Source organism: Sparus aurata, chromosome 7, assembly GCF_900880675.1.
Source record: "Sparus aurata chromosome 7, fSpaAur1.1, whole genome shotgun sequence".
Lineage (NCBI taxonomy): Eukaryota > Metazoa > Chordata > Actinopteri > Spariformes > Sparidae > Sparus > Sparus aurata.
Genome location: NC_044193.1, coordinates 18,755,129 through 18,774,270, shown reverse-complemented (window position 1 = coordinate 18,774,270; position 19,142 = coordinate 18,755,129). Strand labels below are relative to the sequence as shown.

At 40.0% G+C, this 19,142-nt stretch overlaps 1 protein-coding gene and 1 pseudogene across 3 annotated transcripts in view; one reads left to right on the top strand and one right to left on the bottom strand.

Moving 5' to 3' along the window:
• Window positions 1-4,525: 4,525 nt before the first annotated feature.
• Window positions 4,526-12,601, top strand: LOC115585637 (kelch-like protein 10; annotated as a pseudogene).
• Window positions 12,602-14,157: 1,556 nt separating this feature from the next.
• Window positions 14,158-19,142, bottom strand: part of cpne5a (copine Va) — a 79,831-nt gene continuing 74,846 nt past the window's right edge. For all 3 annotated transcript variants that reach the window (XM_030423223.1, XM_030423222.1, XM_030423224.1), the window contains 3 exons: window positions 18,410-18,467; window positions 18,135-18,208; window positions 14,158-17,935 (listed from right to left, as the gene is read on the bottom strand). In XM_030423223.1, the coding sequence (XP_030279083.1) occupies window positions 17,747-17,935; window positions 18,135-18,208; window positions 18,410-18,467 (321 nt within the window). In that variant the 3' untranslated portion in view covers window positions 14,158-17,746. The remainder of the gene's footprint in view (window positions 17,936-18,134; window positions 18,209-18,409; window positions 18,468-19,142) is intronic.

The following is a 19,142-nucleotide window of genomic DNA, read 5'->3' as shown; positions in this document are numbered from 1 at the left end:
TGAAGTAAAAGCTGCCAGACGTAGCAAGTAATTTAAATGACTGCTTAAGATCATTTAATTTCTAGTATTTAGCAAAGTTAAAAAGGTAAACATTTCATAATTTGCTGCAATACCAACTGACATATAGAGTGATGAGGGAATGAGTCCTAAAAAACAGAAATCAGAAAAAGCATTTTTACACTTATGACTCCCTCATCTTAAAGTCTGTAGGTTTTTTGAATGGGCTTTGGTTAGATGGCTGAAATCGGGTCAGTGGTCAACAGGCTTGAGACATTTTCATGTTTTCTTCTGCAACACAAAATAGGTTGGTAAATACCCCAAATGAGTTACAAAACATTTATATGTCCTCAAAAACATGATTGCATTACTTTAATTACTTTAGTTACTTCACAGCATTATATAGCTTTTTACTTCTGCCGATTGTACACATGCCTTAAAAAAATCATAAAAGTGGTGTTGTTTCATGAATATTACCTCACTGAACAAAAACATGCAACTTGTGTATGTATCATTAACTTGTGTTAGCGACAGAGTTTTATTTTCTACAATAATCCAAAATCCCATTTGATTTTGTCCAGGGCGGTGCTCTTTCCTGGTTTAGCCAGCAAATATACTTCATCCCTGCCGTAGTCTATTGTCTCATATTTGAGATGCTCGTCTACCATAGCCCACGAGTCAGTGTTTGAATACATTTGACCAATTTGAAATCTCATATAGAAAACACAACTATGTGATTTTTCAATAAAAGTTAGATGAGTAGATTGATCCCACTCTCTCCTGTAAAGCACAAATATGAGGGTGTGTTAGCTTAGCACAAAAACTGGAAACAGGTAAAAAGGAGTCTACACCAGGAATTCATTGCACTCGAGAAGTCATTGCACTAGAGAAAAAGGCAGACACGTGTCCCCTTAATGTCAATTTTGCTCTTTTTTAGGCAACCAATCCTATATCAGAAGGGCTGATACCTGTCACCTGTAATTCTGGTAGCCAAGACAATGGAGGACAAGCTTGTTCTGGCTGTCTGTTGATTGCAAGCACCATTAGACAGAAACTAAATCAAAGTCAAGACAGAAAAGCCCATTGTGGGCGTAGAGCAGCCGTACACTAAAGGTTTCTATGCATTATAAGTTTGTCATTAACTATGTAATCAGCCATCTGCTTGCATAGCGTTAACTAATGTCAATCAAATGTGTAGCACTTTTCTCTCACAACACAAGTGCTTCAACCCCAACACTCCCAAATGCACTCCCAGCGTCTTTCTGCATTAAAGAAACTTAACATGGACAAAGCTGCCATAAAACAACAACTGCAGACTAAACAAGGGCGATATCACATGTTTATTATCATGCTCTGAAGGTGCTGTTAGGTACACATGCAGCAGGATAACTGTTTACAGTTCTTATGCTAATCTAAAATAATCTGCTGCTGGCTGTAGCCTCATAATTAGAGCACTGAAATGAGAGAGGTATCAGTCTTCTCATCTAACTCTTAGAGACTAAGTATAATTTTCCAAAATGGCGAACTCTTCCTTTAAATCTCTTTGCCGTGAGTCTGGGTTTTCAGCATGTATCCTGGCTCATAATATGTTTGCCTGCCAGAACTTGAGAGTAATTGGTGTAATTAGTTCAGAGCAGAACTCTCTTGTGAATGATTTTTGCATATTATCCGTGTGAAATCTTATATATAAGAAGGGTGTAATTCTATGTCATTAGTGGTTGATTTTGTTCCTGGCTGCCTGTTGGCGGTTATTGTTCAAGCAGTAAGTGGGTGGGCATGGGAGGTGTTGGCTCTATCTTAGGCTGGTAATTTATGGCTCCAGCTGCTGTCTCCCTCTCCCCAGGTGGACGTGTTGATTCATCAGCAGTGCATCTCATTAGGGGGAGAAAACACATCTCTAAGGGGAAGACACTGTGTGAGAGGACAGCGCTCATCGCTGATTGGACAGTAGTCTCTCTCAGGGGGATAGATGTGTAGGTACACATACACTATCTCGTGACAGCAGCATTCTGAGTGTATGACCCGACACTGACAGCTGGATTTATCAGAAAAAGAAGACGGCTGAGCTTAAGGGGGAACTCACTCTCATCTGTCAAAGTCTGTTTACAGGCAGGAATTCAATCTATAAAACCAGAAATAATAAAATATCTTCCACACCATCACAATTTGACAGTAAAATCTGTAGTGTTAGTGGCTTATTCTTTGCACCTCCATCAACAGAACAGTTCCACCACATTAAAGGATCAGTTCACACAAAAACATTGTCATTGTTTATTCATCCCCATGCATTTTGGAAAAGTAGTTTAGTAGCCTTAGTAGCTTGTTTTAAAATGTGAAAAATAAACAGCTCTTCACAGCTTGTACAGCGTAATCCATGTCTCTAGAAGCCCAGAGATCCAAATCGATTAGAAATTCGGTTATTTACAGCATTTTACAAGCTATCGTCCACGTAGCTGCCAAGCTTAAAGCGTTAGCTCGCACCCGGTCTGAAGTAGGTGCACAAGCTCGATGACAAAAATCTAATCCATTTGGGATCTCAGGGCTGAGACTGAGACTTGGATTACACTGAACAAGCTGTATGGAGCCATTTTATTTTCTACAAGTCCCCATCTACTTCAGTTGATTAGGAGAATGCAAAAACACTGTTTTGTTGTAAAGCTCCAGACATGTTTGGAGGAATACAGAACTTCACCCAGATTTCTTTGTTTTTGTCAGTCTGGCATACACAGAGAAACAACCTCGGTGAAGTCAGTCTTAGGCTGAATATTCGACAGACCGGCTCCTTCCTCTGATTTAGTTTCAGCCTGTCTTGGCAGCAGAAGGGCTGTCAGCTCACCTCCCAGCCCTCACACCTGCTGGGGGTTTCACCTTGGGACTATCAATAAATTACAGTTTGAATGACACAATATTGATGTTTTGTTCAATACCTTAATGCTGACGTTCCCCCATTATTGAAAATTATGATCCTCATTTTAACCTCACCATTGCAGTAGAACGGCAGTCGAGGCAATGTGTCTGGTGTCTTGATACTTTTTGGTATTGATTAAGAGTCACATCTCATGGAAGCTACTGGGCAAAAATAAAAAATCAATACTTTTCCAATATGAAGACGTGTGTCCTATTTTTTTCCAACACAGCTGTAATTTTTGTGATTGATTTGGAGTCTCATCACATGGAAGCACGTGAAAATACTGCCATTATTTTCTGTCAAAATATTGATGTAAAATAACAGACAAATCACACTTTTGTAATCAGAAACTGTGTGTTCAAAGAAACCAATTTATTATATCTCTTTAAATTACACATTTCAGTAATATGGGCAAATCATCTTGAAGGGTTTGAATTAAAAAAAGACACTGGTATTTTATTTATTGGTGGTTCCTAAGTGAAACCCTCCAGCGTTTAAGCCTGAGGACTTTGAGGTGAGCTAACCGTGCTCCTGCAGCCAACTCAGGGTGAAACCGAGTAAGAATATGCCGCTGGATCTGTGGAGTGTCTGTGGAATATCCAACTTCAAACCAATCTCGCTGCAGGAGCGAGGAACTCACACAAAGATATACATTTTTTTTTTTTTTTACTTCTCTTGTTCTGCCTCTCGACGATGACAATGAATTATTCAGTTAACTTCAAACAACAAAATAAATGCAATTTAATGTGTTGCTGTAGAAACCCATCCTCCTGTTTACTGGCAAACCTGACTCAGAATAAATTAGAAGAACAGAAGAGTCGCAAAACAAGCCCATGCGGACTGAAGCACAGTGGAACTAACAGGATAATTGATTGAAGGGACAAAGATCTACGTCAACTACACAGGATACTGCTACTTATGACTAATTAATGTCAGAATAAATGACTCCTAAAATTAAGCATTTAAAAAATAAAAACTTTTCACCTGGTGTTTTAAAAATGAATTAACAGTGTGTCAATTACACAACACTGTAGGAGCTTCATGGTTGGCTATGACTGGATGTGGCATTGCTGTTGCCAGTGTCTGTTTGCAGTCCTATTAGCAACCTGAGACATTCAGACGAAATCTCAGCTCATCTCTATAAACACATGAATATGAAGAGCTACTATAAAGAACTACTTGGACTTAAAACAGCCTTCAAATACAACACAATTGAAATTCATTTAAGTAATATTACCAGAGAGGGTGTGCTTTAACGTCATTTGAGCACGACAGTGATGCGGTCAGGACCGAAGCGCTTGCTCCGAGGTCCGCAAGCAGCACTGAAGCACACCCTCGAGGGTAATATTGCGATTATACAACTAATACCAACAAAATAAAATGTATAATCAAATATATCCATGTTGATGGACACTTGCTCTCAAATTTTAAAGGTTTTTGCGAGTGTGCGTCGCGTTTCCATGGAAACACATGGGGTCTGACTAATAACTGAAACAAAATCAGTCACGTCAGTAGACTCATATGTGTAATGGAACGTAGTTTACCACTCCAGCAAATAATCCAACCTTTAGTAACGACCTAGCAACAGAAAGGATTTTATTGTCCCAGAAGAGTGAAGTCTGAGGTTAATGAGGTTTAAAGATCAGGATGAAGATTTTATCCTGTAGGTAATGGGGGCGGGACTTGATAAGCTTTGGCTTCTCCCGCTTTTCCCTTTCGGCCATGTGTGTTGTATTATTTGAACAATGATGAAATGTGATGTTTATGAATTGACATGCCCGAAATAAATAACATAAATGCAATGTTTTATCGCGGTCTCGGAATTTCCCGAACTAAATCAATACTGCACAGATAAACAGAATTATAACAAGTTATAACAAAGATTTTGATTTGATTTTTTTTTCTTTTATATTTTCTATAAAACGTTTTCACCGTTTTCACTTAACAGATCAGGCGTTTATTTGGGACCTATTTGGGACAGGCGTTTAATTCATTCCTCACAAAAATCCGGGATGAAAATATCACAAACTTCGCCAGCTTGTCGGTGATTTCTCCGGTATCCTGCTGGGCAATAGTTGTCTTCTGCAGGTGAAGTTGTTGGGGTGGAGGAAACGATTCAGCCAACCAGCACTCACAGATAACTCCTCATCTGCTGTCACTCACGGTGGCGTACATTTGTTTCTCCATCGCCCTGATCATTTTGCGGGACACTCTCTCGTGGCGTGCCCGTTTGCTGATAACTCATTCCCGCATGTTTATCTCAGGCTCCTTGCTAGCCTTCTCCCTCCCTCCAGCAGGCAGCCTGGCCCTGTTGCTGTCCTCCTCGGACAGCTCCGTTTTATTTTATCGTCAATCTCTTACTCTCTTGGGGTCGACAGAGAAACGTCTAGCGGCTGCTTCTCCCGAATTTTCCTCTGCATATTTTACGGCAGAAAGTTTGAATTTCAAGCCGTACTTTTAATTTATTTTTTTTGCTCCAGCTCTGACAGTTACTATGTTACCATGGAGATGGATACACTATTGCCACAGACTTGGCAGAGTAATATTTTGAGTAATGAGTCAGGCGTGCTGTCATGCTGATTTGAGCAAGGTCTAAATGTCTTGTTGACCAATCAGATTGCTTGGTCGGAACTACTTTTTGTATAATCGCAGGTATCTGCTTATAAAGACCATGGACACCACAATTCCACCAGTATAGACAGACAGTTAAATGGCAGATTAATCATAACCCACTGCTGAATATCAAATGAATCTTTTACATTTATTTTATGTATATGTATGTTTATTCATTTTGATTTTTGCTTGACACTATCAGAGAGGTATTACTTTAAGTGCAATATTTAAGAAAGTTAGGTTAACCACTACAGTTAGCAGCAGTTAGCAGTTACTTCTGTGATATGCTGCCCCCTGTTTGTTTGAAGTAAGAATTCAATTATGGGCTGTGAATGCAGGAGGCAACATATGTTCCACTGCGTACGGAATTATTTATATTTCTTATCATATCTTCCGGGTCTGATATTTTGGCCCTGAACTTGTTCCATATTTTTCAACGTATTCACTCCATTCAAACGCCAAAATATTCGTCTCAACTGGGAAATGGCCACATCTAACTTTCAATTACTTCATAGGTTACTTCATCATTGTCTTTGCATCTTCTTCCTGATGTCTTACTCTATCACAGGTACACATTTGGTTACATTTCACTGCAGCAATGTGGCGAAATCTCACCTCAAATTCACCTATAAGATGAATAAACTCTATTTACAGTATCCTGACCTTTGACCTTTCACCAAACTAATTCCTTCACAGGTTAGTTCATCATTCTCTTTGTGGGTTAGTTTATATACAAAACAGAGTGTTCATGATGTGATCTGTGAACTTCCTTCAACCCACTAAAGCGGCCACTTTGATAAAACATTATCCAGCTACTGTTCAACTGGGCTGTTATATATGAAATCTACATTTTCCAATTAAATACTGTTAAAGTGGTTGTATGGTTGTAACCATTACAGTTCACAGTTTGAATTGACTGTAGTCATGACGACGTTATGATTCCATCATGATCTGTTTAGATATTTCTCTCCTCACTCATAGAATAGAATAGAATAGAATAGAATAGTCTTTATTGTCATTGTACAGGAGAGTACAATGAAATTGAGGGTGCTCCCGCAGCAACAAATAAAAAAAAGCGACACATAGAACACATAGCAATATAAATATAAATAAATTATATATATAGCCCTTTAAGGTGCTAAAGGGAGGTAGAAGGAGGTAGATTGGGTTTGTTCTTGTCAGGGAGTGGTTTGTGAGTGTATCCGTTCGTATTTATAGTTCATATGGCCCAGGGTAAGAAGCTGTCTGTCAGCCTGCTGGTGTGGGACTTTGTTGACCTGTAGCATCTCCCAGAGGGCAACAGATCAAACGGGGTAGGCAGGGTGTGAGGGGTCTCCTGTAATGGCCTTGGTTCTCCTGAGACAGCAGGATGTGGCGATGTGTTCCAGGCTGGTCAGAGGGCAGCCGATGATCTTTTGGGCAGTGTTTATGACCCTCTGCACTGCCTTCCTGTCCTCGACTGTTGAGCCTGCGTACCACACTCCCAGACAGTATGTCAGTACGCTCTCTACAGAGGAGTGATAGAAGGCCAGCAGCAGCTTTGTGTCCAGTTTGTTTTTCCTGAGGACACGCAGGAAGTGTAGTCGCTGCTGAGCCTTCTTAACCAGGGCCCTGATGTTGTAGGTCCAGGAGTGGTCTGCGGAGATGTGTGTGCCCAGAAACCTGAAGGTGGTGACAGTCTCCACCTGTTCTCCATTAATGAGGAGGGGGTGTGGTTCTGTTCTTCCTGCAGTCCATGATGAGTTCTTTTGTCTTTTGGATATTCAGGGTCAGGTTGTTGTCTGAGCACCATAGCGACAGTTCCTCCACCTGGCCCTGTACGCTGTCTCGTCCTCGCCTCGGGTGAGTCAAACCACTGTGGTGTCATCCTGAATACATCAAACCTGTTGAGACTATCAAGACATACCCACCTAGAAACTGAGGGCAACTAAACTAGACTTCAAACTAAAACTCAAGACGGGCGACCGGGGATGCATCTGCAGACCAGCCAGGCTCCGTGTTTAATGATCTCCATCTGAAGGGCCACTTTTGCGACGCAGTCATCAAAGTGGAGGATGTGGAGTTTCCCATCCACAAGATTATCCTCTGTCAATGCAGCTCGTGCTGCCGGTGAGTCAGTAATCTGATACCGGGGGAAGATTATAAATTAATATCTTTCCCAATAAGCAGAAAAATAAAATGATAGCTTCATGATTAATCACAATCAGCAATGAGTTGGTTTGATTCATGAGCAATTGTGTTGAAACAAGTTGACCTAGAAGTAACGACCTGATGGAGAATATAGACAACATATTTTGAATGATAATTTTAAAGTATAAATTAAGTATGGTGCAGGTTCCTATGACTCTATATACCATCTCTCAGTGCCATGCTACAATACTTTTAAGCAGATTTTGAATTAAAAAGTGTCTAACTGATATATAATAAATGAAAGTTATTGTACGTGAATATGAGTGCCTTTTGTTTCTCCTAACCTTCTCTATCATTGCTTGTAAACATCATCCTGGACGATCTCAGAGCACAGCTGTTGACTGCTGTTCAACATTTATGAGCAACAATCAAATTTAATTTCCAAATCAATGAGATGCCAAATGGAACCGAACGGTCTTAATATTACAGGAATTCTGTGTTTGTTTGTTTTTTTGGAAAAAAAAACTTTATGGTGGATTTTTTACTTTACAAATTATGGATTTGGCAGATTTGGATGGGATTAAGATCTCAGACAAGATCCACAATTTGGGTCCCCAGGTAATACTAGTTTTGTGCGAATAGGGTTGAAGACATGTAACAGAGGCAGGATGTTGCGCAGTGTAAACCTCACTTGCAATTCAATAATAACTAGAACTGCAAGCAGTTATGAACGGGGGCCAAGCCCCCCCACGCAAGTTGGACCCCGCGCACCGCAGAGCCCACGGAAGTTGGCCCCAAAGGATGACGGGCTCGGGGCAAAAGTGAGGACATAGGCCTCAAATTATGAGGAAGCGGAAGTTAGTTAATTCAGTTCTAGCGTGAATGATATGTGTGAGCAGCCCCCCACATACACATATATACTCACACACACACAAACATTGTATTTGTGTTTACTAACCTTAATGTTAATATTTACAATCAATATTAATTGTAAATCAATGAAACAGTAACATAAATTAACATTTACCATGTACTAATTTGATAGTATGACATTTGTTGTGACCGTTTTATCAATTCTCTATTTAATTTGAGAATTCAGTTTATTCAATCTTAGTTATTCCTGTTGTTTGTGTGTGTGTGTGTGTGTGTGTGTGTGTGCGTGTGCCCCCTATCACCACCACACAAACATAATATTCACATTTTTACTAATAACGTTTATATTGAAGCTAAATCCATGAAATGTTAACATTAAAACTTAGTGATTATTATAGGCTTCTTACTAACTTCTGAGTAAAGCTGTGGCGAGACAATTAACTAATCAATTATACCATTACCATAAACATGTAAATGCACAAAATGCATAGAATTATGTTAAGTGTAAACCATACTGTCTATTGTGTAAATGTACGTGTTTTTTAAGCTTTTATTTTGGTGATTAACTAACTTCCGCTTGAGACTTCCGGTATGGATTGGATAAATGTCGGCTTTTATTTTGGTTTTATTTTGGTGATTAAACAACTTCCGGATGGGACTTCTGGTATGGATTGGATATATGTAGTTTTTTGTGTTTGAGATATTTGCAGGAGTCTGGACCAACCCTCCAAATTGCATCGCCCTCCCTTGCACGGTTTAGCCTGCAGCACCACTTTTAGCCGGAGAAAAATAAAAATAAAAATATTTACAATTACAATAGGGTTCCTAGCACCGCTGGTCCTAGGAAATGGCCCCTCGGGCTTGGCCCCCTAATAAATCAGTGTGAGGATGAGAGAAAAATGTTGAATACTGTTTATTTTCATCCTCTCCTGTGTTTTCATTCTGACCCACAGAGCTCTCTTCATACGCTGGTCCACCCCAGACATAAAGGTCTTCGTCATCCCAGGCCTGTCTCCTGACATGATGGAGATAATCATAGTGTTTGCATACACCAGCTCTCTCTCTGCGACAGAGGACAATGTGCAGAAGCTGCTGCTAGCAGCTGATCATTTCAGCGTTAAGGACATAGTGCGAGCCTGCTGCGACTTCCTGGTGGAGCAGCTCAGTCCAGAGAATCGGCATCTGGCAGTTCACCAACATCTGCCCCTGCTTTGAGCTGCAGAGCAAAGCCTACCAGTTAATACTTGATCACTTTGAGGAGGTTGTTTCCAGTGAAGAGTTTCAGGATCTCACTGTGCGGGAACTCACTGACATTATTGCAGGAGACAACCTCAGTGTAAGCAAGGAGAGTACTGTGTGTGAGGCCATCTTTCATTGGATCGCTCACAGACCTGAAGAAAGACAGGGACACCTGCTCCTACTCTTGTCTAAGGTAAGTTCTGCTACTAGCTTTAGCTTGGATGTAGCTGACAGCGAAAACATGGGTGCTTTCAAACATGTAGCTCCACTACAAACAAATTAAGAGCTGTAAGCTTGAAGTCATGTCAGACCACAGACTGTGTATAAAGAGGGCAGAGTTTCTGGGTATGAAAAGTGAAGCCACTGCAGATCAATTCAAAGATCTCTTGACCGTGTAGGTCTGGCTGGCCTTGATGAGTCAGGATCAGCTGGGGACATCTGTGATGTCCAATGAGCTGGTCAGGAACAAGGCAGAGTGCTTTAAAATGGTGAAAAAGATCATGGACTCAACACTCAACAACAAGGTGGGTGAAGTGAAAGAGCAGCCAGGACTAGTAACAGAGAGATGTGTGGTGCTGACTGGAACATTACTAATTTGATTCTGTACCTGCTTGGAGCAAGACTCACAAGGAATTCAGATCTGTTATTAACATGCATCCTGAGTGTTCTGATCACAGATGGACAACTCAAAACCCTTCAGTTCACACCTCGAGTGACCAATTGTGATCTGACTTCCTCAATCTTAACATGAATCATCAGTTGAACAGAGTTTTATACAAATAAATAAATGTCTTCATGTATAACAATTGACAAATTACCAAGACAGCCTAAACAGCTTTGTTTTACAGAGTTAAGTTTCTACCAACTCAGCAACTTGCAAATTTACGCATTTTTTTAAGGTAGTTTAGGGACTTTTCTTCAGGGGTGACAAAATTGGTAAATTTGACATGTTTATTCTGTCTTCTTTTCATGAATTGAATGCAAATAAAAACAGTTGAAACAGTGTGTTCAAACAGCTGCCACATTTTGGCAAGTAAGACGCAAAAGCAGAAGACACTTTATACAAGCGAAGAAACCACTTAATGTATCACATAAAATACTGAACTCACAAGAGCTCATGAATGATTTAAAACTGGCCGTAGTTTGTTCACAAACTTTGTAAGTTTTACCTCACTCAATAAACTCTTAAAATCATTTGATATTTTATGGGAGTCTGGGGATCTTGGGGTCAGTAGTTCAATGGTTAGTTGAGACAGATTAATTCATTGCATTCACAAACATCTGCTGCTAACATCGGCCGGTTAGGAGAGCTGAAACATGAAGTTCCAAAACAGTTTGGCCACACTGAGCAAGATGGTGTTGCCCTACTGAGCCGTACATTTTACAACTGGAAAAATAAACTTCCAAGTGATCTTCTACAAACGTAGAAAATGTAACGGTGACATGTTTCTAAATCACCTCAATATCTTTTGCCGTTCTGTTCTGCAATTTATATTATTTATCAGCCAACAGCTGCAATAACATCAGATCAGCTGCAATTTATTTTTCAGTTGTCACTATTAGATTTGTGACTAGACGCTGGGTCTCAGCTGTAATTCACGTGCTATCTTACAACGATGTAAAATCTATTCTGTATTATTTGCATTAATACAAGGAACAAAGTCAGCGTTTGAAGTTGGGAAGTGCTAAATAACTTAGCCTGTTCTTCCTAGAACTAACCAGTGGACTTTAGCCCATTTTAGATAGAAAAGGCAGCACATTTGCTCCAAGGTAAGGGCGACAATGTGCCGGCCTGTCTGTCTAAAACGGAGGCGTAATATTCTTCCTTTCCAAAAGCCGCCACCGGGGTAGGCATAAACATGTGACGTGACGTGAAGCTCGAAGTTGGGCTGTGAACTGTGACAACGAATTTGTCTTCAAAAGAATAGCTTTACATTGCACCCCATTGGAGTTTAGAACTGGGTTCTTTGCAGGGTACTTTTAATTTGAAAGTAGCGACTGGTCTTCGGTTGCATTTGCAACAAGTGGACAACGAAGACAGCTACAAAGACCAAGGAGACGCTAGCATCTCCTGGATCTCAGCGGCTGTCCAGTTGCTCATCCTGATGTCCGCAGATGAACTGATGGACTGACTGCTGTGATCAGCTGTTACCTGGTTTTAAAACTCCCCGGCTGTGGACCGCACAACAGTGCAGGTCATCAACACCTCCGCCAATCTCACGCAGGGGCCGGCACATTGACGCCTTGGTTTTAGATAGCAGGCGAGGCAGAAATAATTGGCGGACCAAAACAGACCCCCAATTTTCCGGCCTCTGTCTAAAACCGCGGACCTAGCCACCAAAAGGACAGGCAAATTGGCGGCTTGCTGCCCTGTCTAAAAACGGCTTATGATCAGCCCCATGAAAAGTCGGCACAGTGGAGTTGGCACGCGTCATATGCAAACAACATCTTTGCAGTGAGTACAAAAATGTCAACCTCTTGAGACCAAATGTCTGTACCAAATTTGTGCCAACATGTCTTGTAGATTGTTCATTGAGGTCCATGTGCTGTAAGGTGTTTCCATCTTCATTTAAACACCATTTGTTCCACATTTCCTCTCACAGGTCGGTGGCTTTGATGGCAGAAATAGTCTGTGCAGTGCTGAGGTCTACAATCCCTGCACCAACACCTGGTGCGAAGTGTCCTCCATGTCAACCAGCTGCAGCAACTTCGGCATCAAAGTGATCAGTGATCTGCTCTAACCCTAACCCTATACTGTCGAGTTCTATAACATTATGATGAATGATCTGAGGTCTGAGGCCTGTAACAAGGAGATTTTGCGAAGCGCCCTCAGCTGCTGCGTGGTGCACGGACTCTCCAACATGGCCGAGTACACTTTGTTTCGTTACGCTAGGCCACTCCGAGAACTGACATCAGCATTTAAGAGATTAGATACATTTCACTGAGCATTAAAACAGCTGCTTCTTTTGAGCTTTCTATCATTGTTCACTTAGAGTGACAACTTATTTTGTGTTGCGTGAGAAAGGTTCTGCTTTCACCTACTGACACAGCAGCCTTCCTACATCCAAGAGCAGAAACTGTTTGCTGTTATTTAACTAGATGAAATGAAGTCTCTGTGAAAAAGTCTGTGAAATGTTAACACTGGCTACCATTTGTTAACTTTAGCTGCATACCTCACATAACATGGGAGTTACTGGCTTTACTGCTGCCTCAAGCTGACATACATTAGCATCTGAGTATTTCACATATTCATGCTGTTTATTTGTCACACCCAGTCTTATGGTTTGCAAAAAGATGAGGACTCAAGTGCAGACATGACAGTCGTGTAAAAAAAAATAACAAGAGCTGTAGTCTAAGAAACAAAATCCAGGTGAAGAGAAACAGACACTTGGAACGAAACATGATCAAAGAACAGGTGAACAGAAAAAGGCTGGGGAAAAACACAGGCTCAAATACACAGGGATATAAATAAATGAAACACAGGTGTATACAGAAAAAGGACAGGAAGACAGATGAGGATAAATGCCACAAAATAAGACTGAAAACCAAAACCATGACATGAAGGCCTGACATGAATTGTCAGATGTGACCCACCAGCAGTTTCTCATTATTGCCCAAACAAGACATCTACATACTGTGATAACATGTGTTAATGAAGCTCAAATGCTGCTAATATAATCTTTACAGAATGAGTACACTACAGAGAACACTGTAAAATATGTGTTGAAAATATAACAATGGAAATGTTTAGTTTAAAGAGCTTATTTGACTTTGTATAATTTGTCCTTTGCTCTTTGAGGATTTTCAGTACCACACCATTTTCAATCATCTATCTATCATGAGGGCATTTTTTTAAAGGAGGCCTATCACGCTTTTTTGTTTTTTTCTTTTCCTTTGGGGTTTATATACAGTAGGTTCTTGTAGAAGATCTTGAAAGTTAAAACCAGAACAAAAGCTTCTCTCTCCCACAGAAAACACTGCTCCTGAAACGCCTCATCAGTGGTCCTGCCTTTAATTCCGTGACTTTGTGACATCACGCTACGTCACCATGTTAGACATTTGCATCTTTTAGGCCAAGCGGTTAGTTTGTCACATAAGAATTGATCTAGCACAGATGCTCTGTTGCTGTTAGTGGTGCTGTCTCAGGCATGTGTGAGCTGACCAATCAGAGGAGGAGTTTAAGACGGAGGGGGAACAAGTGCTGAAAGACTGAAGAGTGTGAGAGCACTGACTTGATTGTAGGGCCTTGAGCATGTAAACCTATTCTAGTTGTAACCCAAAAATGAAATTATGAACCTGAAAATGAGCAGACAATGTCTCCTTTAAAGTTAAAAGTGTTCAAAGTTCTGACATATTTGTTGTATCTCAAAGTGACCAAACACAAAAAGAAACCCATCTTGCATTCTGCCAAAGTTGTCAATATTTTAATAGTCTTCAGTTAAGGCAATCCATTACAAAGCATTTCACAAACCACAGTATGACGACAATATCATGTCCAACACCTGGTTTGGAAATTCAGCATGCAAGTCAGAGACCAAGAGAGGTATGTAAACAACCTGGGATAAAACAGGAGTAGTGGCAAGAAGAACCCATACAGTATGTGTCTCATAGGAACAGAATGGACAAAAACCAGAGATGCATCATGCTCGAGGTGGCTGTTCTCTCGTGGAAAAACACCCAAAGTAACAAATGAAGCACGTGGCAAATGCAATAATCAAGTGAAATGAAGGCAGACTACCAAATTCCTGCCATTTTGGCACAAACATGCACATTGTCTAAAGGGGCCAAGTTCATCAACTGAACACATTTTGGCACTGAGTGTTCTGTGTACGGGGCTTATGTACATAATCGGAGATCAGCCTCAAAGAAAATCAAAATGAAGGAATAATCAAAGCCATTTCCACCGAGAGAAAAGACATAATTGTAGTGTTGGAGAGACATGTTTTAGACAGGAAAATATATCTAATAATAATGTGATGTTTCAAACAATTGCATAAGAATCATTACAGTGCTCATTACATATTTATTGATTAGTAGTTTTTTGATTTCCATGTGGAGGAAATAGGCCTCAGGAGAGAGACCAAAAAGATTGTAGCTTGTTATCATCTCAGTAGCACAGACTAAAAAGCCATTTGAACTAATTTCAATTAGAATTAATCACATAAAATATTTCTGAAAAGATGCACACAACATACAGCCTGAACTGCATTTCTTCTCAGTTCTCAGTTCGTGAGCTGCATGATAATGGTGACTTAACACGGCTGCCAAATTACTTCCTTTACCTAATTAATTATCCATCAGTAATGATTACCCTCTGATTGAGGGAAAATGTGAAAAGCATAAAAAATAGAATAGTAGAATTTGAAGTAAATATATCAAATATTTAAGTTAATATATAATACTTAAATATATTTCATAAGAATTTTTTTTTTTCACTATGTATTCATTATTTCCTTTTGGCTTGAATGGCTTTCTGTAGAGGTATTCTGGTATTCATGTGTGTTATGCAACTAAAACTAAATGGCCTCATTTCACTTGTGATGAACAAGTGAATTTGGCAGCAGATTAAAAGCTGCTTTGTCTTCCGAGGGAGAAAATGTCATCACTAATGAAAAATTTAAAAAAGGGAAAGAAAAAAGAAGAAAAAGAAAAAAGCCAAATATGGATCTGGGCCCGTGACAGAAGGAGTTCACTGCCTCTGGACTGAGTTTCTGCAGAATCATCAGACTTTATATCTTCTTCTCTCTGAGAGCACTAAAGCAATGGGAGCCAGAGAACATTGAACTAAGCCTAACTAAGATCGTAAAGCAGCATGACACACTTTGACACAACAAAACAAAACAGTGAGAACTCAGAGCTCGGAGAACAACATGACAAATCTTTGTTCGCTCTCCGGTGTCAGTCGATGAAACTCTCTAAGTACAAAATAAGACTGAATAATGCACAAACACAACGGATCAAAGGTAAACTCACTTTCTTAATGAAACCCATGAATGTTTACTTTTTTCCTTGAGGCAATGCAAGTAGCCACAGTTGAATTGTAAACAAGTCTTGACTTTGAACATTGTACAACAAGGCTCAGCGACACTGTTAACTTTCATTATTTCAAAGATCATTAGTGAAGAGCTGTTAAGTATAAAAAAGTACAGAACACTGGTCGGCCTCTGCAGCTGTAATAGTCCTAATCTTTTACAGATTTATCATCACTGACATTTTCTGTGTGTACATCTTTAACATGAGACCTGCTGCTGCTGCTGGCAGAGTAACACCTGGGTAACTGAATTTGGATATGTTTCCATATAGTAGGCACATTTGGATCGAGATATTGAGTGACTGAGAGAGACTGATGAAAAAGATGATCACTATAAATTAGGATGTACACAACTGGGCCACAATAGCGGTAAATTGTCTTAACAAAATGTGTACACAGTCACTAAAAAGAAATGCAGTGAACAATTGTGAACAACTGGCGGGAATTAAACCCTTGAACAGAATTGTGAAATTGCCTCTTAGGTATTAGAATGGTATCTCAGTGTTTTGTTAGAAAATGGGCTGCTGTTAATCAGTTTAAAACAATGTTTTCCGGGAACAATCAATTAATTAAAGAGTAAAAACACAGAAAACAAAACGCATACACGAGACATCGGATGAATGAGAAATGATGGACTTGTATCTGCTTTTCTTTTGTGCAATCAGTTGTTTTCTTTAACTTACTTTAAAAACATTCATCACCTAAATATCTTATACTCTTGTTGCTGAATAATGATTTATTCTTTCTGGGGAAGCGAATCTATTTAAAGTGGGTATTAGTTGACATCAGTCTTATTTGTAGAGTCCTTGAACAGCACCGAACAAAATCTCAGACAAGAGACTGTAACCACAACAAATATAATGGGAAGTAACATGAGCAGTGAGATGACAAATGAGATATGGCAGCGGGATTTAGGCAGATTTACCTCTCGGTGTACTAACAGGGAAAGCGAAAAATGTGCTCTGAATTATTCATCTATTGTTCTGTGAACATCTTGTTTTTATGATGCATACAAGCTAATTTAAATAAATCAGTAAAGTCATTTTTCCTCTAGCCGTCTAAAAATGATGGTGGGAGACGATGTGCTGAAAACACAATATGGGGTCCTTTCCATTATTTTCATTGTGGCAGCTTTTGGTTCCTTCAAAATAATAGTTGTTTTCTTTTAAGCTTATTAACAGTTTAACCTTTGTGCTTTTTATTTGGACATTAATTAGTGCATTCTGTTAATATAAATATAAGAAATACATACAAGACCTTGTGCTGGATAATCAGTATGGCGACAGCTCAGAGCAGGTTCTCTATATATAACAGCTTGCAATCAAAAAATTATCCATCAGTGAAAATGATTCATAAACTGCTTAATAGGTTTTATCACATGCTTTTATATTACAGTCCTTATCAAAGTAGAAATGGGGAGATTTTTATTAACCTGGTCACAAAATATAAGATGGAAAACTACAGGGGAAATATGACTTTCATCCCCACCCTTAAAACCCCGGCGAAGGAATAAATTATTTCTGCAATAAATAAATAATTAAATTAGTATACACATGATTTCCTAGTTTAACACACATCAATTCCAAAAGGTATCACAAACATGATACACACTGGCACATTCTAATATATTTACGCCTTCATACAGGCTCTCTCTACGGGTTTACTTGCTATCCATAACATCACCACTTTGACAGGTTTGACAGCAAACGACTAAAACCTCCCTTCATCACCGGACTCCTCTCCGGCGCTCTCCTCCTCAAACACTCTGAGAGAAAAAATCTCCCTGATCATCAGCAGCTTGCCCCAAAGCAGTCTTATATTGCTCCCTAACAAAAATGTTAGTCTCATAATCTTCTCATCTAATGTTTACGAAAGGGCCTCCAGAGCATCTCCATTCTCCCAAAGGGCAGGTGTGAAGGCGGGTTTTCAATCAATCCCAACCCTGCCCTTGGTGTTCAGACGGGGTTGGTCTGGGGCTGGTCGATGGTCGAGTAAGCCGGTGGGGCGGTGTTCGGTTTAATAGCTCTGCTCTTCATGTAGGAGATCAGCTGGTCGGGGATCTCGGCCAGTACATCTTTCGCCAGCCGAGCCATGCTCAGCACGTGGTTGCCAGTGCGGTCCATGTAGTCTCTGAACGGGACAAACTGTTGTGACATGGGAAAGAAATCTATGACTGAAAAGAACGTGTCATGTTCAGGGAACTATCAACTGGTAAAGTCCTTCTATTGGGCCCATTACACCTGCAAATTATCATGTTTACAGCATTTATAATAACGGCCTTTAATGTGACAAAAGTGGTCCAATAACAAGCAGAGATTAGACAAAACATTAGAAACAACTCACCTGTACAATGTCTCTCTCTGCCAACTTCCCCCGTGAGGAAATCCTGATGTCATCACCATCCAGCTCAACCATGGCTACAGAGAGAAGATGTTTGATGATCAGAAAGAGTGTATGATGATGTCAATACAGTGAATTGATAAGATGTACAATGGTTGTTGTGCTTGGAGGCAGGCCTGAGTACATTTGAATAAAACAAATCATCCCTGGCGACCACAGAGCACAAACTGGTTTCCACACACATCTGTTCCCTGCAAAGCTTTAGCTACTTTTCTCACCATCGAACTCAGCTTGGCCAACTCCAACAATGATGATAGACATGGGGAGTTTAGCTGCCTGTCATGAACAAGAAGAACAAACAGTCAGTTGTCACCCAGATGCCTGAAGGAGCACACACTGTACTGTGCTTTCTGAAAACAGCTTGACATCATCAGGCATTTTATCAGCGTGTTAAGGGGATACATTCTGCTTATTTGTATTCTCCTCACAATACACAATACACACTTCCCATTCTGCAAAGTCAGCATAAATCTGCAGGCACAGACCTCCAGAGACAGAAACAATACTGAACAAGATAAAATGAGATTAACGTAAATGCCCGATAGCTTCATATTCTTTCTAGACTTTGTTTCACGTCATATTATGTTGCATAGTTTGTGTTGTCCAGGGACTGAAAGAAATCATAGAGTGCATTATACAACTCAGCCGCCCTGAGGTTGTTACAACAACATCATTTTTCAGCTAACTATTACACAGCGTATACATTTTACAGGCTGCTAACAATCGTGTTAAAGTGCATACGGTTCAACGTTCTGGACTAAGAGCAAAGTAAGAAAATCAGAAAAATGTACAAACGCGAATGAGGTCAAACACTTTATTCCTAAAACACGACGACCTCATCCTACACACTTGCTTCACTCAGTCTAACATTATTTTTTCATGATGTTTTCATATAGAAATCTTCCGAATCCTGTTAACGCCAGAGTATAAAAGCTGCATGTCCTGCCTGTT